The 22,972-nt window shown below is 47.5% G+C and overlaps 1 protein-coding gene across 12 annotated transcripts; it reads right to left on the reverse strand.

Moving 5' to 3' along the window:
- Positions 1 to 3,942: 3,942 nt before the first annotated feature.
- Positions 3,943 to 22,953, reverse strand: LOC149914406 (uncharacterized). Of its 12 annotated transcripts, XR_016460416.1 has the most exons (16): positions 21,535 to 21,960; positions 19,547 to 19,614; positions 18,649 to 19,100; positions 17,908 to 18,061; positions 16,704 to 17,167; positions 15,568 to 15,740; positions 15,036 to 15,095; positions 14,712 to 14,810; positions 13,936 to 13,995; positions 13,625 to 13,723; positions 13,201 to 13,278; positions 13,011 to 13,121; positions 12,096 to 12,258; positions 11,648 to 11,764; positions 7,835 to 7,914; positions 3,943 to 7,136 (listed from the first exon to the last, which is right to left on the reverse strand). XR_016460416.1 is itself a non-coding variant. In XM_090126740.1 (14 exons), exons 7-14 carry the CDS (start codon positions 15,694 to 15,696, stop codon positions 11,959 to 11,961), a joined length of 936 nt encoding a protein of 311 aa, XP_089982866.1. In that variant the 5' UTR covers positions 15,697 to 15,740; positions 16,704 to 17,167; positions 17,908 to 18,061; positions 18,649 to 18,765; positions 18,999 to 19,100; positions 19,547 to 19,614; positions 21,535 to 21,960; the 3' UTR covers positions 11,416 to 11,958. The 12 variants fall into 12 exon arrangements, 9 of the variants coding, with proteins under 9 accessions (XP_089982871.1, XP_089982870.1, XP_089982866.1 ...); XR_016460415.1 differs by having other exon boundaries at positions 3,943 to 7,914; XR_016460417.1 differs by lacking the exons at positions 3,943 to 7,136; positions 7,835 to 7,914 and adding an exon at positions 8,719 to 10,727.
- Positions 22,954 to 22,972: the final 19 nt, after the last annotated feature.

Genomic DNA, 22,972 nt, shown 5'->3' on the forward strand with positions numbered 1-22,972 from the left:
CTGACACTGCCCTGATGGTGCAGACTCCCAAAACCCTGGATTGCAACCGCTCTTCCTCTCCTAACCCCAGAGCTGTGCAGTCACCACCGTCTGTGACACCAAAATGCATCCTCAGACACACTGTGGATCTTGCCCCTCAGTCCCCAGCCCTCAGAATGCCTTGCATGCTGACCTCTACCTCTGTGTGCTCCAGCACCCAATAGAAGAGACTCCAGGACTAAACACTGCTCACCTCTGCATGTCTCCAGGTCAGGACAACCCTATTGAGCCAGCTTTTCAATTAACTTGGCCCTTCGCACATCCTTCTGCCACCAACCACCCCAAGGCTATCCCTCTCCTTGCCCTTGTTGGAAATATACGAATAATTTATCAGGACAGTATCTCTGATAAAGCAGATTTTATTTGCAATTGCAATGGCGGGCTTCTTGCAAGCAGGAGAGTGCCCAGAAAAACAGCGTTACATCCTTTATGCCCTATTATTCAATGCTTATCTCTTTCTCCCCTCGTTCCTCATTGGCTGAGTACTTCAGGTTCACAATTTTCCTAATGCTCAACTAAACATATGGATACTGGATAAACATAAATTGCTGCTAGCTAAGCATATATCGCTAATTAGTTAACTTCTCACACTTGCTCACTCAACACTTGGTCACTGTTTCTGCACATCTGCTCGTCCTTGCATAGAGATAAGCTTGGAAGGAGGACAGGGGGGAGTATCTTGATGCCTGCCTGTTGCATCCCAACCTACCCACAGAGCAAGGCAAGCCAGTCTTGTGTGGAGGCCCTGCCTGCTTTGATGTTTGTTAAGTTTGTTTTTCTTTTGCTGAGGGTCTCTTATCCAAACAGAACAGCCCTACAATATGCTTTCTAGTCCATAATACTATATCTATACTATTTGGAACATTTAAAAACTATTGCAGTTTTGCAAGCAAAAATTAATCACACAATTCAGCAATTATATTTCCAAAGCATGTTACTAACAATACGGTATTTCTACTTTTTTACATCAGCTATTTCTAAGGACAAGTTGCAAAATACAAATACATTGTGCTCTACTTCTTCAGATCAATTCCCCCTTTTTCACATCTAATGCAGAAACAACATTCCATTCCTACACACCCACAAACACACAGCTACCCCAGCTCTGTACCCTGTTCCTGCAGCAGGACAAGTCTTCAAACCCCGCAGCTGCTCCGAGGCTTCAGGAGCTCGGCATGTGCCCGGTGCCCAGAGACACCGCCCAGCTCCGAGGAGCTGCAGCCCCGCACCCCTGCAGTGAGCCGAGTAACCACGGCTCCGAGAGCTGCTGCCACCTACAGCTGCTGCCACGGCACGGCCACGGTGTCTCGAAGCTGGGCCGCCACCTGCTCCATGCTCCCTGCTCCCTGCCCGGTGGGTGTGCTTCCTTCGTGCGACTGAAGCAAACCGCAGCGAGTCCAATCTGTTTAACTCCAAAAAGAGCAATTCCAATATCCCTCCAAAGCCACAGGAGAGCTTTGATCCCGCTGGGGGACAGGGCAAGGGCTTTTGCCCTGGGCCAGCTGCTAAATCATAGGTATTATTTCACATCGTTATTACTGTTTCGCGTTGAGGACCAGCGGAGCTCCCAGCGCCAGCATCCATACATGCATCCACCCATCCCTTTATAAAAAGAAAACGAATCACAGCACTCACCGGGCACCTCCGGAGGCTGGGACCAGGACGGGAGTGTCGGTGCCGGGGCCGCTCTCCCGGGACACCCAGGGACAGCCGGAGCCCAGCGTCAGACACGGCCCCTCGCAGGGAGAGAGCAGCGCGGCGGCAGCGAGGACCGGGGCTGCAGCTCCGCGCTTTCCGTGCCTTCGCGGAGGCTCCCAGAGCTCAGCCTAATATTACACAGTGGGCAGACATCGCGGCGGACGGGCCGGAGAAGTGCAAGCGGGGCGCGGCGGGGGGGAGCGCTGCCATCCCCGGCACCGACCGAAGACGAGCGGGGGCACAAAGTCAACCCCGCACACGTCGTGCGGAGCGGGATCCTCGCTACGAGGAGAGGGGAGAAACAAAACGGCACACTGCCAACATACGCGAAGAGCGGATCGGCTGCGGGATGCGAAAGCCCTGGGAAAGGAGAGAAGCGGGAGAAAGGGGAGAACGCAGGGAGCGATGGGGAAAGGGGCGACCGGGGCAGGGGCGCGCAGCACCCCTCCCGCCGGGGCTGCCCCGCTCGGCGCAGTGGGGAAGGGAACCCGGGGGGACGGCGGAGCGGAGCGGCTCTTCGTCTGCCGCTGCCGGGGACGGGAAGAAGCGCGGCGCGCAGCGCGGGACGGGCTGAGCCGCTCCGCCGCTCCCGGCTCCGCCGCCGTTACGTAAAGCCCCGAGAGGCGCCCGGCGACGGGCACGGCGCGCCGTCGCTCTCCCGAACGCCGCCAAATCTCCGCACCGCGGCACCCCGCAACTTCCTCGCGGCTCCCCGCAGCTCCGGAGCCGCCCTCCCCTCGCGCCACCGCGGCTCCCGCTCCAACTTCCCGGCCCGCCCAGCCGCGCACCCACCCGCCGCATCGCGCTGCCGCCGCGCGGCCCAATGGGGCGGCCGCAGGGAGCGGAGCGCAGCGCCGAGCTCCAGCGGCGTCGGCCGGAGGAGCGGCGGGAGGTGGGCCCACCCCCCCGTCCTACCTCTGCTGAGAGGGGGAGGGAAAAAGCACAGCAGAAGGGGCCGCGCCGGCTTCGGAAAGTCCGCGTGGGACCGCGCGTGCGTCCGCCGTGCTGGCAGGAAGCGGCTCGTCGGGGGCGGGCGTGTGGGGCGCGCGTGGCTGCGTGCCGAGAGCAAACTTTCCCCGCACGGACGCCTCCGAGTGCTGGAGGGGCGCCTCCTGGGGGTGAGGGCGGCGCAAAGGCACCGACGTCGCCTCACGCGGTGCGAGGCCCCGAAGTCAGAGCGGAAAGCGGCGGAGCGCCGCGGGGCTGCGGCGCGCTGAGAGCCCGGCGCGGCGGGAGGGCCCGCGCAGCGCATCTCGCTGGGAGCGGAGCGCTGCGGGGATCTGCCCGGCACCGCTGCCCTCCCGGCCCCCCAGCGCTCGCGGTGCGATGTGACACTGAGCAACGGTGACAGCCGGCGGCTGGTGGGTGCGTGTCGAGCACCGCTCCTGCGCTTTTAGGACCTTGCCGTCCCCCAGACTCGCACGTTCCTGCCTGGAACATCTCTCTCCCCCCGCCTCCCTCCCTAAATACATCCCCCTTATGGCACAGCTGTCGCTTTTACTAATTGTTTGTGGGATTCAATTTTTTCCCGAAGTCTTATTTCCCCTGAGAAGATGAATTAGAAAGAGGCCATAAACGATTTCCAAGACGAATTAATAAAAACAGAAGCGCTAATTGGGCAATACATTTCAATACATGTGCCTGTCCAGCCCCGTATTTCTCTGAGAGCAGCCAGCTTCTCTATTCCCCAGAAAAGCAGCAGGGTGGTAGGCAAAGAACGGGATGGGGAAACTTCAGCACGTGCACAAAGGTGTGGTGGGAGGGCAGAGCTCACTGCTGCCCACGCTGTTCTCAGCTCTGGGGGCAGGCGGGCACCTCGCTCCTTCATGCCCACAGAACACCCTTGAGCCCTAACCCAATTAGTGCCCAGCTAATTGCCTCTGTGTCAGGCAGCTGTTGAGGGACAAAGCACGGCTTTCCCTCGCTCCTGCCCCAGTGCTTTGCCGGTGAGCACTCACGCAGGATGCTGCCTTTAGACAGTATTGTATTTTCTACCTATTATTTTTGAAATTTCACGTGTATAGCCTAATTTTAAGCAGTTATTAAATAACTGTATTAAAGGCCGCAGTATTAAATAAGCAGTTATTGCTTGGGGGGGGAAGAAAAATTCCCCTAGAACATGAAGTGTGTTATGGGAACCTGAATGAGTCCAGCCTCTTAGGCTGTTTTAAAAATTAGGCTATACATGTGAAATTTCAGAAATAATAGGTAGAAAATACAATAACCGTATAAATTCATAACCGAATAAATTCATAACCGTATTTTCTGGAACTAAGGGCTCAGCTCAGGAAAGCCTTTTAGGCCATGCTTGATTTTCAGTGCGGTTTGTGTCTCACTCATAACAAAAACATTGAAGTGCTCTCACCTTAAGAAGACCCGGCGTGGGGCTGTGAGGTCCTCTCCAATTTAGGCACCTTTAGTGCCCCTGCATTTACTGACCCCTCGGGCACCCTGCCTTTCCAAGGGCCTCACCCACATCCCACAGCTCTCTCCTGGGTCTCCCTGCTCCTCACCTCCATATAAGATGCAGCAATATTTTTCCTTGTCTTAGTACAGAAAGGCAGGTGTGTAGGTGTTTCTTTGCACCAGAGTCTAATGCAGCATCCACACACAATGTCTGCTCAGCCAGACCTCTCACTTATCCTTCTCTCCCTCCTCAACCCTTCCGTGTTTGTTATCTTGATGGTGGGTCTCTGTGCTCCTCTCATGCCTGCGGGCTCCTTGCTGCTCAAGCACTTCCTGCCATATTTCATGTCTTCCCCGAGCCTCTTCCCAACTGGCATTGAATAGAGTGCAGCAAAGACAATACAGAGGTCACCTGCTTGACACAGAAGTGTTCCTTCTCCCTCACAAGTTGGACTGTACTTCAGTCTAGTCTCAATATGTCACTTTTCAAGAGATGCATCCCAAACACATCAACATACCAGCACATCGTATTTGATCAAAGGCAGCTGAATTTTGCAAGACAACTGAAGTCAACACAAGCTGTGGTTCAGTGTTTTACAATCCTGCTGCTGTCCATAACAGCTGAGATTTCTCCCCAGGGTCAAAGCACCATTGTTTTCAGTGCATGCAGGGTTCCATCTGGATAACTTTAAGGGGAAAGGACTGAAAGGATATTCACCCATTCCCCAAATTATATTTGAAGTTCCCAGTTACTATTATTTATGAAGCAGTCTCCAATGCCTTTTTTTTTTTTTTTTTTGTACAAAGTTTTCCTATGAAAAATTCATTTATACAGCACAGAATGTGTCTACAAATAATAGACACTCCAGTTCACCTGCCTCATTTCTACAGATGAGGCAAGCTCTACTTACGGCACCGTGGAGAAAATTAACAACACAGCATTATTGGTGCACATCACCCCTATGGCACAACATGCTGGATAGCACCACTTGCCCAATCATTCGTCTGTAGCAGTGTCATAGAGGAGAGTTTCCCGTTGTGCTAGAGGACAAAGAGTGCACCTCTGGACCTCAATAGGTGCATTGGCTCAGCGTATCTCCAGATGAATCCTCAGTGTCAAAAAGCAGCTGCCAAAATCACCATTATTTCAAGTTTGGTCATCAAGGTGTCCAGGATGAGATATTGGGCTGCTTCAAGGCGACCAAGGAATTTGCTTAGAGCAAAGCTGAATTTATGTGCAGGAAGGAAATGCTTACTTGACCACCTCCATCCTTTTGGGCTGTTGCTAAGCTGTTCTACTAAGTCTTCATTTTACATAGCATTGAAAAAGTCCTGAAGTTCAGCGTTGGCATTGTCATCGCTCATCCTCATAAAGGTGGCAAACTCAGAGGCATCAGAGCCAGAGGCAGTGAAAGCCAGATTGCCTTATGCTAAGGCTTATGCTAAGGCAACCTCCATCGAGGACCAAAGGCAGCCTCGAGGTGCTCAGCAGGCGGCTCACACTCAGCTGCTTTGCCATGCAGAGCTCCTCCAGCCTGTGTTCCCAGCCCAGCGGGAAGTGCAGCACAAAGCGGGCAGCATTTGGGCACAGTGCTGCCAAGTCCATGGCAGAGCTTCTGCTGAAAGCCCAGGAGCAGGCCAGCAGGGCTTCTTGTCTGCAGGCAGCCAGGGAAAGCTGCTCCTGAATTTTCCCTTTTTTTCCGCTGGAATCCAGCCACATGAGAGGTGAATGCTCTCTTCTTGCACTGCTTTTTCCTTTCTTTATTTTTTGAATACAATGCAATGTATAATGCAATTCAGGCCAGAAGAGACAGCTGCCTCTTACGTGGCGCTTGGGGTAGCTCAGTGAGGAAGTGCTGATGGAGTCCAGCTGTGAGGTCCTCAGCTTGGAGTCACGTCCTGCCAGGAGGGGCCACGGCACACATGGCTTACTCTCAACAGCTCAGAAATTAAGAGCAGCTCAGTGGCAGCTTCTGGCCCTACATCAAATCTCTAAGAGGAGGAAATACTGCATCCATTGCTGACACTTAGCAGAGGGCTTTTGATTAAGAAGCTTTGGACACAACAAAGAAGTCTCTCCATAGAGGAGCACCCCCAGAAGCACACGGTATGGATGTGCTGGGAGCCCGTCCTCCTGCTCTTGCAGCAGGCAGCTGGGGATTGCACCCGGATGGCTTTTGCTCTGTGGCTTTAACAGCGGCTCAAAGGGTCCCCAGTAGTTCAGGTTTGAAGGAATGGCAATATGAATTGACATTTTGACTTGCTTGTTGTACGGAAGTTGTATGGAAATAAAGTGACCCATCATAAATCTGCTTTAGATTGCAGGACAAAATATCAATTTGCCTTGGTGAAATCTATTCTCCTTAAAAAGTCAAGTCAGCTCACCGAGAGAGAAAAAAGGGCCAGAAGACAAATGCTGCAGGACTTCAACGATCCACAGGGAGTTTGTTTTCACACTGTGCTGGGAATGCTTGCCAGCACCTTGCCACTGCGTTGTTGCGGCCACAAATCCCACCAGCGACAAAAACACAAAATCTGAACAAAGCAGCACTGAAAGAAAGCTGTGGCCACGACAGATTTTTTAAAACAAAGCACTCAAGCCTCTGAAATTTTATGAATGAACCATCAGCTGTGCATGTTAATTGTGCAGGCAATGCAGAGTTAATCCGCAGATTGCTTGCTTGACATAAGCTTTTCCTTACAGGCAGATTAACTTGGACTGGATCAAATTGACTGAGAGCCCTCGGCCACCCCATCACTGCATAAAGACGTTGTTCATAGAAACATCTCCCAGTCTGGAGACCACCAAAGCATAGAAGAAACACAAGCTAGTAAGCTCTCTGCATAGGGTAGAAGATGGAAATCAGCATTGCTCTGCGCAATTCTGATTGTTCTGGTGTAAACAGGATCCCCAGGGATCCCCAGGATTCCAATCTCCTCCTTTTTGAGAGATGTTTAAGATTCAATTCAAACCTGTGGCTCATGTCCAGTCCCTGGGAAAACAGTGATGATTTTGTCATTGATGTCAATTAGAGAACAATTACTGCAAGACTCAATGGGCTGGGTAAGCAACAGGTTCTTCAATCATTTTGTACATGCCATTAACAGCTGTAATTTCTGCACTTTTGCCTGTGTTTTATGTCTATGTTTTTGCTCATAAGTCTCTCCCCCTCTCTATCAAACTCAACTGCATCTCTATTTCACTACTGCAGGAAAGGGCCGCTTTCCACATAGCCATAGCTAATTAGCAGTGGATGAGCAATCAATTTTCCTTCCACACAGTAGTAAAGCAATACATTCTCATGTCATTCTATATTTCTGCTGGAGAAGCCTTACTGACACCACAGGTAGGACCACAGGGGTAGAGGAAGCTGAGTCAGGAGAGATTGATGGGGGCTTAAAATGGGGTGGGAATTGCAGCACGTAACGTTGAACTAAAAACCAGTGCTCTGAAAACAGCTCAGAAGCGCTGATATTCAGATGGCCCTCTGACTTGTTTGCCCTCACCCGCTGTAGTGATTTCAGTGCCTTCGCTTGTTGTTAGTTCTTTGGGACCCTGGGACAAGGGATCTCACATGAAGTCTCCAGCAGAGAAGCCTGAAGAGGACTGCCTCATTTGCATCAGCTCTTGAAGAGTTTCAGTTCCCCAGTTTCAAACCCTCCTTTTGAGGGGTCACTTTTCCATACTTACATACACACCTCCTGGAAGGATACGTATACACTGCTGCCTCCATTGGGCTGTGATACACTTTCCCATTAGTTATCAGACCCCTGCAAATACAGAATCACAGAATCATAGGGGTTGGAAGGGACCTCCAGAGATCATCGAGTCCAACCCCCCTGCCAAAGCAGGATCCCTACACCAGGTCGCACAGGTAGGCGTCCAGGCGGGTCTTGAATATCTCCAGAGAAGGAGACTCCACCACCTCCCTGGGCAGCCTGTTCCAGTGCTCCGTCACCTCACCGTAAAGAAGTTCTTGCGCACATTGGTGCGGAACTTCCTATGCTCCAGTTTTCGGCCGTTTCCCCTTGTCCTGTCTCCACATACTGCTGAAAAGAGTCCGGCCTCGCCACTCTGCCCCCCACACCTTAGATATTTATAGACCTGGATCAGGTCCCCTCTCAGTCTTCTCTTCTCAAGGCTAAACAGGCCCAGCTCACTCAGCCTTTCCTCATAGGAGAGACGCTCCAGGCCCTTCACCATCTTTGTGGCCCTCTGATGGACTCTTTCCAAGAGATCCCTGTCTTTTTTGTACTGGGGAGCCCAGAACTGGACACAGTACTTCAGATGAGGCCTTACCAGGGCAGAGTAGAGGGGGAGGATCACCTCCCTCGACCTGCTGGCCACGCTCTTTTTAATGCACCCCAGAATGCCATTGGCCTTTTTGGCCACAAGGGCACACTGCTGGCTCATGGCCAACCTGTTGTCCACCAGGACACCCAGGTCCCTCTCCGCAGAGCTCCTCTCCAGCAGCTCATCCCCCAACCTGTACCGGTGCATGCAATTATTCCTCCCCAGATGCAAGACTCTACACTTGCTTTTGTTAAACCTCATCCGGTTTCTTTCTGCCCAGCTCTCCAGCCTGTCCAGTTCTCGCTGAATGGCAGCACAGCCTTCAGGTGTGTCAGCCAATCCTCCCAACTCCGTATCATCAGCAAACTTGCTGAGGGTGGCCACTACCCCCTCATCAAGGTCATTGATGAAGATGTTGAACAAGACTGGACCCAGCACCGACCCCCGGGGAACACTGCTGGTTACAGGCCTCCAACCAGACTCTGCACCGCCAACGACGACCCTCTGTGCTCTGCCAGTCAGCCAGTTCTCAACCCACCTCACTGTCCACTCATCTATCCACACTTCCTCAGCTTTGTTATAAGTATGTCATGGGAGACAGTATCAAATGCCTTGCTGAAATCAAGGTAGACCACATCCACTGCTCTCCCCCATCCACCCAGCCAGAGACAACATCATAGAAGGCTACCAGGTTGGTCAAGCACGACCTCGCCCTGGTGAACCCATGCTGACTACTCCTGATAACCTCCTTTTCTTCCAGTTGTCTGGAATGGCATCCAGCACAAGCTGCTCCATCACCTTTCCAGGGACAGAGGTGAGGCTGACTGGCCTATAATTGCCTGGATCTTCCTTCTTGCCCTTTTTGAAGACCGGAGTGACGTTGGCTATCCTCCAGTCCTCAGGCACCTCCCCCGTTCTCCAAGACCTCTCAAAGATGACAGAGAGCGGTTCAGCAATCACCTCTGGCAGCTCCCTCAGCACCCGTGGATGCATCCCATCGGGTCCCATGGATTTGTGAACATTGGTGTTGCCCAGGCGCTCTCGGACCACCTCTTCCCTGACTAAAGGGAAGTCTTCCATTACCCAGACCCTTTCACTAACCTCCAGGGTCTCGGATTCCCGAGGGGGAGCTTTTTCACTGAAGACAGAAGCAAAGAAGGCATTCAGTACCTCCGCCTTCTCAGCATCCCCCGTTACCAGAACACCCCCATCACTAATCAGGGGAGCCACATTCTCCCTAGTCTTCCTTTTACTGTTAACGTACTTAAAAAAGCCTTTCTTATTATCCTTTATCACCTTTGCCAGGTTCAGTTCCAGGCGGGCTTTAGCCTTCCTCGTCGCATCCCTGAAGGCCCTGTTTTCTTGCAAATGCATGTGGAGATGTCACTCTGAAAAGCTACTCTTTGTGCATTAAGCAACTCCTTTGTTCTTACTCTGGCAACCACCATACACTGTAGCTTATTCTAGAACTGGAGCAAGTATGCTTGCTTGGCTGTTGCTCATTTCACCTATGGTATGGAACTTCTAGGCAATGGCATAATGTACAGACAGTACTTGCAGAGCCCAGAGAGACCTGACTTCGTGCTGGAGCCCAAAGGGAGGCTTTGCAGCACAGATCGCTCTCAGCTGGTTCCATCCTGTACTGCATTCCTAGGGCTGGCAATGGAAAAGTGCAAACCCCAAGGATGCATATTCCAAAATGCAACCAAGTTAAGTTACCAGTTCACCAAAGTAAGCTTTTCCCCCCTTTTCCCATTTAATTCTCCAGTCTCCTGTATACCTATCACTTTCGCATGTGTGATCTGGGTGTGGAATTATGCTGTGAATGGTTTCTCTGAATACATGTTCACTTCATGTTCAGTTGCAAACTGACTGCACTTGCGCCCAATTTTTGATTTGAACAAATTGATTGCACCTCAAGTTCGCTGGGTCACAAACCCATGCAGGAGGGAGCGAGCTCCTCTTGGCCACCAACCACAGCTCTCCCGTATCATCACCCAGACGGGTTTCTCCTTGCTCCATTCCGACAACTGGGGTGGCACTGGCATCATGATCACGTTCCAACGCTGAGTCGGTCGTGACCAGCCCCATGGACCAGCTCCAGCTGCACTGGATGCACCTGGCCAGGTGACTGCAGCCTTTCCCACTCCTACAGCCTCTTCCTGCAAACCTCACAGCTAAACACCAGCACAGCTCCCTGCCGGCCCAGCTGCTAAAAGGACGTGGGGGCTCACATATATCTTCAAAGATCTTCAGCAAGTCCCGACATCATTTCTGCCACTGTTGTGTCCTGTATCAAACAGTGTGCACGTTGAGTGTAAACATGAAAACACATGAAGCTCCCATCTACTCTGTTCCCCTAGGGATTACGTGTGAAATAGCAAATGGTTCGATCGTGCATCACAACAGAACCTGCTTGCGTTACAAAATCAACAGAACGCCATTAGCACAGGGCCTTATCAACACCAACTGCACAAAGAGACCGAGGAGAGAGGGCCCATGATATGCTGATGTTATTTGAGCTGCCTCTGGTTGCAGAGGAAACCCCGGTTCAATCAGTGCTACCTGTGCTGTCCTGTGCAGGTGCCTGAAGTCACAAGCTGCAAGAGCATTCACAGATCTAAACGTGAACGTTAAGAACTCCATTCGGGTAAGGCACAGTAATTCAAATTGTCATCGTAATCTGTGCAGAAATATTATTTCAGAATCAAACTTTCCAGTGTGATCATTTAAAACAGCTTCTCCTTGTCAAGAGAAACAACAGGGAGTTCAGAGGGACATTCAGCAGAGAACAAAGCCAAAGTCCCCATGCTGCTTTGCCGCATTTTGTCATCAATTTCAGTCAATCTAGCACAGAAAGTAAACAAAAATGTATTTCCTTTCCTAACGCCCAAGTCTGCTAAGCACATTTATAAAAATGTATTTCCTGAGATGCTTGGACACTATTGCAACAGCAATTGCCTGTATGTATGTAAAATATGTATGTAAAATATGTATGTAAAATATGTTTTGATACACAGTACAAAAATCAATAAAATGATCTCAAAAAGTTCAGTTTATGAGAAGTGGGTTTTTTTTGCTGTACTTTTCCATTTCTCTGTTACAAATTGATGTTTAGCAAAGACAGCCAGGTTTCTGTCATACATACACCCTGAAAATATCCACTTTCTATGTGTATTAAAAATACCCGAATATCTGCAGAGAATTTACCTTAATATCATTCTCTAGCTGTCTTACACACCAGTATATCAGCCTAATCAGGGGCATGTGTAGTTTAGGATTCACAAACGGCATCCACTGCAGCTGCTCCGCAGCCATAGGCAGCAGCTGTAAAAACACACAAAGGCAAACTTACATGCAGAATGTCAGCTTAGCGTGTGAGCAGGCTACAAGTGACAGCAAGCCTCCAAAAACCAAACCCCAGCAAACCAAACCAAAACCTCAAATTACTCCCGGAGTCTGTCAGATTGCACGTGCAAGCACTCACTGGTCACGGCCTGTAGAGGTAAAGAATTCCCTCCTTAGACAGATTTTAAATTACACAGGTTTGCATGCAAAGCAGAGATATGGCGTGTGAGCTCAACTATCAAGGCCAATACCAGTGCTACAAACCCTTCACAGAACAAAGGAAAGCAGTAAAAGCAGAACTCCAGAATACCACATTGATTTCCAAGCCTTGTTATCTCCAGAGAGGTTCTTTCGCTAGACTGAGGTTTCTGACCGTCCTTTCTTTCTTGTCTCTGGAGTTTGCTAAGGTGCTCATCTGAGATCCAATCCATAAGAACAGTCAGGAGCCCATAAACTTCAGAGTTCGGTGGTAGCTGTAACACATTCACATCATCAGCTATTTCAGCTTTCAACTTGACGACCTTCTAAACCAAACAGTAGCAGACGGACATGCCTGCCAGCGTTAGTTCTGACAAATTATGCATCATTTAACGGAAAAGGAGACAAAGCTCAGGACAGAAGTTACCGGCAGCCCGTGGAAGACATTATCTCTGAGGAAGCAGTAATCTGGAACAGGCCGTGCCTGCTCTGTTGGGCCTTGTATCTAGGGCTTGAGAAGTCCCCGCTGGCTGCGGGAGAAATACGGGCAGCTCCTTGTTAAAAAGGAGTCTGCAGACAGCTCCCACTTGGTACAGGTGACCACGCCATCACCTGCACGGACTTGTCTTTGTGTCAAGGGCCAGCAGGGAGTTCTCATGTGAACTTGTTTAGTTAGTAGAGATCTTCTCTTGTAAGCAAACTAGACCGCAGCTTGGATGACCACAAAGGAGGAGGATGAGCAGAATCTGATTTTGACAGATGAGAGAGAAGGTGAGAGGAAAACACAGCAAACAAATAAAAAGTAGATACATACACAACATAAAATTCAGAAGACAATTTTAGCAGCAAGCTTTACTCTTTCCATTTACTGCCTGCTTCCCCCAAATAGACTCTATTCTTTCTGTAACCTAATACCTATTAGAATGTAAAAAAGTAGCAGCTACGTTTTCGTATTTCAACAGGTATACAGAGCATGTTCCAATGCCAAAAGGCTTTTGAGTGAATTTTTCACCTTCCCAGTTCTTACCTTATCCCCTTTTGATGCTGCCCTCACTTCTTCCTGCACAAAAGGTGTCGTCTGTTGTGCCACTTCACGGGTATCCATATACATCTCTGCCATTATAAACTGATGTTTCCACTACAACAAAAAAGAACCATGAATTCTATTTTACTTCTTACCTACGAAGGAAGCATGCACAGATAAGAAAAAACCTTACTTCCAGATAGCTGAAATGAGCTTCTCCTGTCCTTATTTGTTCATTCAAGTACTTCTTCTGAACAATCTCATCATTTAACTGAAAGAATTGAAAAAGACTCAAACATCAGTGAATGGAAAACACTTTTTTTTTTTGTAAACAACACTCTGAAATCCTTTGACAGAGCTCCTGAGCAGCAAAGTGATTTAATAAACAACAGTTCTATTCTTTCTCTTCTTTTCATAAAGAAGAAACATAAAAGAACACACTCCAAAAAATGCCTAAAGAATTCAGAAACAGAGAGGGTGAGAATAATTTTATGCAATCACACCATTCCTGTCTCGGACAAACCAAATCATCAATTTTGAAAACATCCTGTTCAGACAAGTAGCGGCGCTAACTCAAACTTGGAAAGTTACTGATGGTAGGAAATAATTCCTCTTGCCTGTTTTCTCAAGGATTCATTTGCTTCTTTGAGGTCGTCCCGACATTTGGAGATCTCCCTCAGTGACGTTTCTAGTGTTTTCACTCCTGCATCCTTCTGCTGTGGAAATATCACATTTCAAACATGATTAACCAGAGTATTCTAGAAACAACTACAATTTTAGTATTAAAACAATCCAACAAACTTCCATTTCCACATCTCAAGTACTTTAAAGAGAGAAGCATAAAAGCTGGCAAACACATAGTGGCTTCAAATAGCAAACACCAAGCGAAATGGCACGTAAGGCAATAAGCATCCTTAAATTACCGCACCTCTTTTAGTTTATCCAGGCAGGCCTCTCGCTCCCTTAGAACATCTTCTCGTTCTTGGAGCTGGAAAAATCAAGGGAAAAAAGATGAAGTAGCTCCAAAACCTATTCCATTTTCACTTCATCCTGACTTTGCCTGCATATGGGGTTTCGTTTTTATTTATGACTTTACACAACAGCTGACTAGTTGGAAATGTGCTAATGGCCATCTATGCTCAGCTCCCTCTCACACTAACACAAATGACTTTGACTTGTGGCAGCACTGCCTGGCATTCTGAAACACAGGAAGCAACTCCAACTGGCTGTTCATGTAGAAACAAAAGACCTTTAAAAGTCAGCATTTACTTCCAGAACTACTGGTTAATGCAAATACCTGCCAGGAGAAACAGAATCTGATGCCCTGAACTCTAGATTGCTATTTGGTTTCTTCAGTTAGTGCGAAGAATCCCTGGTAAAGATCCATTTCCCTGTCAGCATTTAGGTCAGCTTCAGCAGTCGAGTGAGTGGAAAGTTTTAACTCTGTGTTAATGTGAACTGCTGCCTCAGCTTGACATTAAGAACAGAGACAGTACTGCTTTCATCAGCAGTCCTGAAAACAACTGAAGCTACTGAGTAACCATGGGAGCAGATGCACCCAAAAAAGGGTCAGAAAGTAATTTCATGCATTCATGCAATTCCTGTCTTGGAAAACCATCAATTTTGCAAACATCCTATTCAGACAATTAACACTGTTTACTCAGACTGATACAGTTACTGATGGTAGGAAATAATTCCTCTTGCCTGTTTTCTCAAGGATTCATTTGCTTCTCTGAGATCATCCCGACATTTGGAGATCTCCCTCAGTGACGTTTCTAGCGCTTGCACTTCTGCATCCTTCTGCTGTGGAAATATCACATTTCAAACATGATTAACCGGAGTATTCTAGAAACAACTACAAGCTAAGTGGCATTTCAGTATTCAAATAACTTCCAATGAATTTCCATTTCCACGTTTCAAGTACTTTAAAGAGAGAAGCATTAAGGCTGTCAAGCTCATCATGGCTTCAGATAGCAAACACCAAGCGAAATGGCACGTAAGGCAATAAGCATCCTTAAACTACCACACCTCTTTTAGTTTATCCAGGCAGGCTTCTCGCTCCCTTAGAGCTGCTTCTCTTTCCAGGAGCTGGAAAAATCAAGGGAAAAAGTTGAAATGGCTCCCAAAGCTGTTTGATTTTCACTTAATCCCGATTTTGTCCTGCAGATGGGGTTTTGCTTTCATTTATGGTGTTACACTATGGGTGACTAAAGTGACTGCTATTCCCTTGAAGTAGTATCATTCCATAAAACAAACCGTTTCTCTTTAAAATCTCTCCCTGAAATCTATTAATCCTTACCTACATGGTAGGAGGAATTTTACTAGCCAAACCTGTTTCCAGGTTTGGATACAGCTGTAACTCCTTACTCTCCCTGAGAAACCTAAGATCTGTGCCTCACTTCCAGTGTTAGAAAAGACCTGAGGCACAGTGAAAGGAGTCAGATGGTGTTTCCCCCTGCATGTTTTATTTGTTACAAAGTGAAAATAGTCATGTAGTAGAGGTTTGAGAATAATTCTCTGCATTTAGTGACAAAAACTTTTGTAAAGACTTCATTCTTACTTTCATGTTTTGAATTTTAACTTCTGTCTGAGTGCCTTCAGCACTGCTGCCAGTGCCCTGGGGAGATGCAGAAAGATCCTGCAGAAGTTGTCCTGTATTTTTCTCACCAGGAGTTGGTTGAGGTTTCATAGCAGTAGCACTTTCACTTTCCAATTCAGTCCCGCCTGTGACACCTACCGCAAAGAACAAAAATTTGTGGAAAACAGATGATGAGGTAGCTTAATATGGAGACAATTTTTGGCACCTACATTGTAAATTTTCCTAATGATATCCAGAACATCTTAAAGTAAGGCTAGAACTTTTCAAATAGCACCATTATTTAAGAGTGGCATGGGAACTGCAAATCTGTAAGGCTTGGTTTCCCCGCAAAAAAAAGCAACACAAAAATCAACTTGGACTACTGAATAACTTCGAGTGTTTGAAATTCCAGAAGACAGTAATAAACAGCAACTAAAGAGGACTTGTTTCAAATTACTCATGGGAAATCTGTGCTTTTTACTAACTAATCTCAACCTATTACCAGGGTAGCTGCTACTGAAACTTTCACTGTTCAAGAAGTCATCTTTTAGTTCCATGCTCCTGAGACAACCAGAACACTGCTCAGTCTTTGAAATGTAACAGACAGATATATAATATAAATATCATATATATTAATATATTTACAGGGTATATAATAATCCACCTGAACGACGGATAGTAGGCTGACTTTAGGTTGACTTTGCAAGTTAGGATTCTTACTGGAACAAGAGTTTTCATCACTTGCTTTATTTTGGACTAGGCATACAGAACAGCTATAGAAAAAGCAGTTTTCAAGTAATTCTGAGTGGTCTTTGGAGCATCTACTTGTTCAAGTTTAAAGGAAAATTGTTGAAGAGATGCTTTTGTATTAGCTTTGCTTGGATTCTGGCAGGCAACACGCTAGGAGGCAGTGGGTTCGTTTCTCACCATTCCAGTCCCACTGACCTTCCATTGTAGCAAAGCCAGATCCAAAATTCTCTTGTGCAGTATTAAGGCTGGCTTTGAAACTTGCAGCACATTCAGTTAATGGGGGGCCACATGTTTCCCATGGAGCTGGATTTGGGCTTTGGCACAAAACACAGTTTTTTGCAGTTGCTTTCTCTGGAATAACAACTTACCTGTTAAGGGAGCTTCCTGAAGATTTTGTGCTCGCTGAGAACCATCAGAACCATCTGTTCCACGGCTTTTAGCAGGCCATCGATGAGATGACACACTCACACTGGAGTTATTACATTTAATTTCCTGAATTTCATTTTGTTAAAGACAGTGTTTCAATTAAGAGAACATAAAGGTATTCCATAGGTATTTGAAGAAAACCTAAGGAATGATCCCTACGCTCTTGCTTTTAAACCTCAAGTGTCTTTACGACACAGGAGCACCATTCCAAGCTTGTCTCCAGAGGTATTTTCTTCTCTGCCTCCTGAACATGGAGCACAGCATCTTGCAATTTATTGCATGAGCGGTACAGTGCAACAAGTCTGATGTTAAGTTAGATGTCATCAGGTCTTGCACAGAGTTCAGCTTGAGTCACATAAAAGAGCTCATTCCAGCCATCTTCAACTTTATATTCTTGTAACTTCTCCTATTAAACATGAAGGCAACACAATTAATTTTTTTCCTGCATCAGTCTTTTCAACATCCACATTACCTGACAGTTTGCTCACCTCCACTACACAGACTACAGACTTGCTGGAATTACTCCAACATCTTAGAAACGAGATAACAGGGGAAAAAACTTCAGAGTGTGCCTCTTGTAGATGCTAAGTTAAGACTGTCAGGCTGTTTGAGACAGAGACAGCACACCTTGTTACAGAATAGCTGCTCCAAATAGGACAACAGAAAACCAACAGAAGCCTCTAAGAACCTCCGTGTCCCTGCAGCTGTGCTACATAAAACTAAGTGCCAAAGTGACACTGCATAACTGAAAGCATTTACACAGTCGTTGAGAATAACAGCACTTCCTACATTCTGCATTTTTAAACTCAAAAAAACAAAAAGCAGCTTAGTCGCAACAGACACATCAAGTACTGCCTATCTAAACTCAACTTCTTGGATATTATTGCTGACACAGTTTCCCCATATTTTTGAACGCGTCAACCTTCAAACGCGTGGGAAAGCCCAGAGCTGCAATTTTCATGCAAGCTAAACCAAAACATCAGACAGCAAAGAAATTAACATGTAATAGATTTAAGATTCCTGATGCTAAACTAATTTAGCCAAGGAAATACGCTGAGAGATGACTAGATGACATGCCAGAAGCACCCAGTCAGATACGGAAAGTTTCTTCAAGGCACAGAGCAGAGATGAGAAGCTGGAATTTACCTTCAATCTGAGAGCAGCAGCATTCCCAAGGAGCAGCCTGGCAGCTTTCTCCACCCAGTATTTTGCTCTTCCATCACTGATGTCTTTATTACAGAATAGCTCCGCAATTTCAGCACCAGATCTTTCTGTATATTGGGTTCAGCTCCAGAGAACGCTAGTTTTCCCCATGCACAAGCAAGACAAAAAAGGTTACTGGGACCTTGATCTTGCAATCCGTATAGAACGAAAATGGGAAAAGAAAATAGGAAAGAAAATGATGGCCATTCTACGGACCCAAATATTCCAACTACAACTCTCAGTAAATACTTTCTGAATTCACTCTGAAAAGGCCACCACTAGATTATAGCACTCAGATAACTGCTGGAATTCAGAAGAGACTGAGGAAGAATGCCAAAACCAGATCCTCTTCCTCTACAGCTGCTTACTGCTGTATGTAGGCAGCTGGACTATGACTTCTCGTCTAACTCAATATTGTGACTTATGGAAAAAAAGAAGAAGTACATCATCAAGGGCAAGAGCGCTTCACTCTGTTGGCAACAGGACTTTCCAGCACACCCTCCCCCTGCCCAAAGCCTGAACAAAGGAATTTTGATCGAGACGTTCATATGTATGCACTTGCCTAATCAGCACTTTATTTGCCCTGCACCTCTCTACCTCTGAAACAAAACCACCACCAGCAACAAACAAACAGTGCCACTGAAAAACACCCTCGGTCGAGTCTTCCAGTTGCAACTAGATTACCATCATCCCTGCGAGGCAATTCCACTGCAGGCACAGACCCTTAGTCCAAAGGGCAACAGTAAGACTATCACAGCAGCTACCACAAGGATCAAGTCAGGACACAAAAGAAAAAATCAACTGGAAAAAAAAATAAATTAAAAACTGATGCCAATTCTACCAAAAAAAGAATCCTTTCTTAAGTACGTCATAGACAGATGTGGCAATAAAAAATGTACATCATACAATTTAATTTGTCCACAAACAACACATTTTCTCTCTGAGCTTAAGGAATGCACAGCACAGATGCATTTTAAAAGTCCATTTACAAAGGAAGAAAGCTGGACGTGACTGGGGGTCACTGGAGCACTTACCTTGTAACACCCAACAGCTTTTTCTGCCTCGTCCTGATTTGTCCAAGAAACCTGTGTGCTCTGGGATCTCTCTCTTGGACACTGAGATAAGTAGATATATATCTACAGAGCAAGAAAACCCAGAAAGATCAATACTCTCAATAATACAAGTCCCCCCACACCGTGTAGCTAAAGCTAAAGGGAATTTAATCTGTCAAATGGAGAGCAGGGCTACATTTCTTTCTAGATACTTGACCTAGACCCTAATGTGAGAAACATTATTTTTACACGTACCAGTGCTACTTATTTGCCAGCAAGTACTGACGTTCATTAAAAAAGCAGCAGCTCACAGAACGAGATGCATCATATGATGAAATAAAAGCCATGAATTCTTTGGTGCCACATAACTAATGCAGTTGCTCTTTTAGAAGGATTTCGGTGGCACCCAATCCTTCCATTTACTGCTACCTTAAGAAATGGCATGATCGTGATCTTGATTTCTCTACTTCAACTAGCTTTTCTATTACACTTTCGAGAACAGATCAACCACATACATCAACACGTATTACCTTTTAGCAAGTTCATATTCTTTTATTTCAAAATACAGCTTAGCACAGATGAATCCTTTCAATGATTTCTGAATGGAAAAAGAAAACAAACATGACAGGCACATTTCAGACGTACACTACTTTTAAAGTAACTGAACAGGGAGAGCACTCTTCTTAGCAACGCATAACACTGCTAACAGTTAATTACCATTACTTCTTGTATTCAAGCCTCTGTTTCTGAAAGAGACGGGATTAAGAAAGGAATCTTGTTTCCAATCACGGGCAGAGGCTACCGAAGGAAAACTGAGGCGACTAGCAAAGCAAGCGACCGATCTTTATACTTGGTACATTTCACAAACACTTCTGACCAAAGAAATTAGGAGAATGGGTCCGCTACAGTTGAGCTTTTTGTTATTGCTGCTGTTGCAACGTAACAGTGTTGCAGGAGAAAACAAATCCTACAAACTGAGTGAAGATGTTACCCCAGCTCCTCCTGCTCATGCTTCTGCCATCTTCCCCTCCTGCCGGCTCTGCCATCTGCTTTGCTTTTTGTACTTTCACTTTTGTTTCCTCCTTCTACCCCTCCATAGATACCTTTGGAGACTTACGTTTCACCTTTCACTCACGCAGTGTGTGTTGTGAAGGGGCTGAAAACATCAGAAATAGACTACTGCATCCAAAAAGCAGATTCTACCTGCATGAAGGAGCTAGAGAACTAGTAAGTCACAAGCAAAAACTTCACGTCAGACGTAAACTAAGTAACGTGAAACAAGTCTCTGTAGTCTAGATACGCCTGAATTTCATCTCCAACCCTCTTCCCACCCCCAAATAGGGAGGGGGGGGGGGGGAAGTTATTCACGCAAGTCTCCTAAGCTTCAGTCTGTATTCTGAAGTAAAACAAGGACACTCTGACATACGCCAGAGCATATCATGCTTGATGCATGACCATGCTTGACATCTCCTTGTAAACAGGGTTAAAAAGAAACTTCATCAGGCATGTTGGCAGCCTTGAAAGGCTCTCCCTTCCAAAATCAACACAAGAAAACCAGTAACTATTTCCACCACTGACTGTGCTAGACATGAGTTGTAAGCATCACTGCAAGGATGAAACCAAACCGCAGAACTTGACCTCGAGCACAACAAGAAGAGAGGCGATGGTTTTTGTTGAGCCCAACAGGAATCTCAGAACGGTTAAAGAGCATCTCTGAATTTGGCAGCGGTACGCTCCACACTGCGTAGTCTAAACAGCACCCAAGTCAGCTCAACAAAGCCACAGGAGAACTTTGTTGCTGTTGGAAAAGCTCAACATGAAGATGCACGCTGCCTCGCACTAAGACCCTGCTGCAGAACGGCAGCCCGCGTGCATTCACGCTCTGCAACACACTGCCAAATCTGCTGCCTCTGCAATAAAACCCACTCACAGCAGCAGGGCAGCACTTTTGGGGATTAAATAGCTCCCACTAACTGCATTGGTTGGCTCTCTACGATCTGTGCACCGTTTCCAGATCGCAGGGAATCATCTGGCTGCCAGGGATAGCAGCAAAACTCTACTGGCCCAGCTCTCCCTCTCTTTTTCCTGACCTTCCACAGCGCTGCCACACAGACAGGAATATCAACCACGCAGCACGTGAAAGAAAACCAGAAGTTAGGAACACCTGTCCCCTATTTGGGCTCTTCAGTTCCACAAAACCGGAGGGATCCGTACGGACTCACAGCGCTGGGCTCCTCGTAAATCTGCCGAGGGCTCACCGGTTTCAAGAGCGCACAGCCCTGGCAAACCATCTTCCCAGCAAGTCAGCTCCGTGCCCTCCCACACAGCCGCTTCCCTCAGCTTCCACTCCCCCTGCCATCCGGCCTCCCACGCACCGGGCCAGGCCACGGCCACCCCTCAGGCCCGGCACCCGCGGGAGGAGCAAGGGGGCAGGACGGGCAGGGAGCAGCCCCCATCGCGACCCGGGGGAGGCCGCAGGAGCTCCACTGGCGGTCCCGGCCGGGCCCACGGCACTCACCTCTCTAGGAGAAGAGGCGGCGGACCGCACAAAGGCAACGTACCGCTCCACCTCGGGCTTCGTGCGCCATGCCATGGCACCGAACCCGGCCCTCCGGCCAGCACTTGTCGTCGGTAGAGCGCTGGCCTCGCCACGGGAAAGAGGAAGCGGCGGGAAGCCAGCAGTCGTGCGTCGTGCACGTTCCTGCTCAGCACTCGGCCAAACACCTCTGCCGAGTGCTCTGTGGGTTCTGAGCACTGCGCCGCGTGACCTCACAGTCAGGTGGGGAGCCTTGCTCACAAGGGAACTCGGCTGCAATGTCTGTCACCCGACTAAGCCTGTTGCCGGGGGTCTGGGCGCTCAGTCTTGCCAAAGAGGCCCGTGCTACACCAAAACAGATGGCACAGCTCTTTCTGCTCCTCCTTGAACCCCGGACAGGGTTTTCAGGGAGAAAACCAGAACGAGAAAGAGGAAACCGGACGTTCCACCTGACTGCTGCCTACCCCAGATTATTCAAGGGCATCAAGGCTGGACGTGCTTGCAGTGGCTCTGCAGACCTCACCTCCGGGGTGGACACATCGCCGTATGAGTTCCCAACTGCTGGGACGGGTTCTCCAGATCCTTCCTGCAACCGGGGCTCCCCAGCAACTGTGAATCTGGATGATGATAAAGGAGCAGGGCAACTGGTGATGCATCTTTCTTAATCACTATCACTGCGCTACATGTCGTTATATTATGACGCGGTAACGATTAGACCCACTGCACTGCTTATTTCCTTTCCTGCTAAGCTTATCTTTTCACTACAGGGCACTGCTTTCTTTTCGTATTGCTTTGAAATAGGCAATAAAATAAGCTTATGCTTTCCTTGGTGTCTACGTCCTTCCTGTTGACCCAGTCAGTAGTCAAAAAAAAGGTAAAAAATAAAACGCAAGTGAAGGTAAGGTCGGGCAAGGGAAGTTAAGGAAACGGGGAAGGGGAGGGAAGAGGGACAGGGAGGGAACAGAGTGAAGGGGAGTGAGGGGAAAAAATAATAAAAATCTCTCTGGAGGAAGACCAACATCTTAAAAGCATGCCCAGAGGGATGCAAGGGAATTTGCAAATGAGATCAAAGTTCTCGAGTCCTTACCCTGGAGTTCTCTAAGGCTCCTATCCACCAATAAAAGTCATCAACACGAAATATCTCCACAAACAAACAAACAACAAATAAACAAACAAACAAAAAACCCATATCATGTATTTTGGGGTGGTGCCATTCAGAACGGCAGTTTGGGATTTTCCATATTGACTATTTACAAAAAAGGTAAGGTGAACTACATTGGAGTATCTCCCTTACATTTCAGACACTCAATGAGAAAGTCTGCACAACATGAGAAAGAAAAGGGAAAGGGAAAAGGAAAGGGAAAGGGAAGGGGAAAGGGAAAAGGAAAGGGAAAGGGAAAGGGGAAGGGGAAGGGGAAGG

Source organism: Phasianus colchicus, chromosome 29 (genome assembly GCF_987193195.1).
Source record: "Phasianus colchicus chromosome 29, bPhaCol1.hap1.1, whole genome shotgun sequence".
Classification (NCBI taxonomy): domain Eukaryota; kingdom Metazoa; phylum Chordata; class Aves; order Galliformes; family Phasianidae; genus Phasianus; species Phasianus colchicus.

What these genes read in the sequence shown, in the direction of transcription:
- LOC149914406 (XM_090126742.1), bottom strand. Translation starts at nt 15,696, where the DNA reads ATGAAACCTCAACCAACTCCTGGTGAGAAAAATACAGGACAACTTCTG. An exon ending in ATGAATCCTTGAGAAAACAG is followed by an intron (nt 13,279 to 13,624) that starts GCAAGAGGAATT and finishes CAATTCTTTCAG; the next exon opens with TTAAATGATGAGATTGTTCA. An exon ending in CAGCATCAAAAGGGGATAAG is followed by an intron (nt 12,259 to 13,010) that starts GTAAGAACTGGG and finishes AATGTGTTACAG; the next exon opens with CTACCACCGAACTCTGAAGT.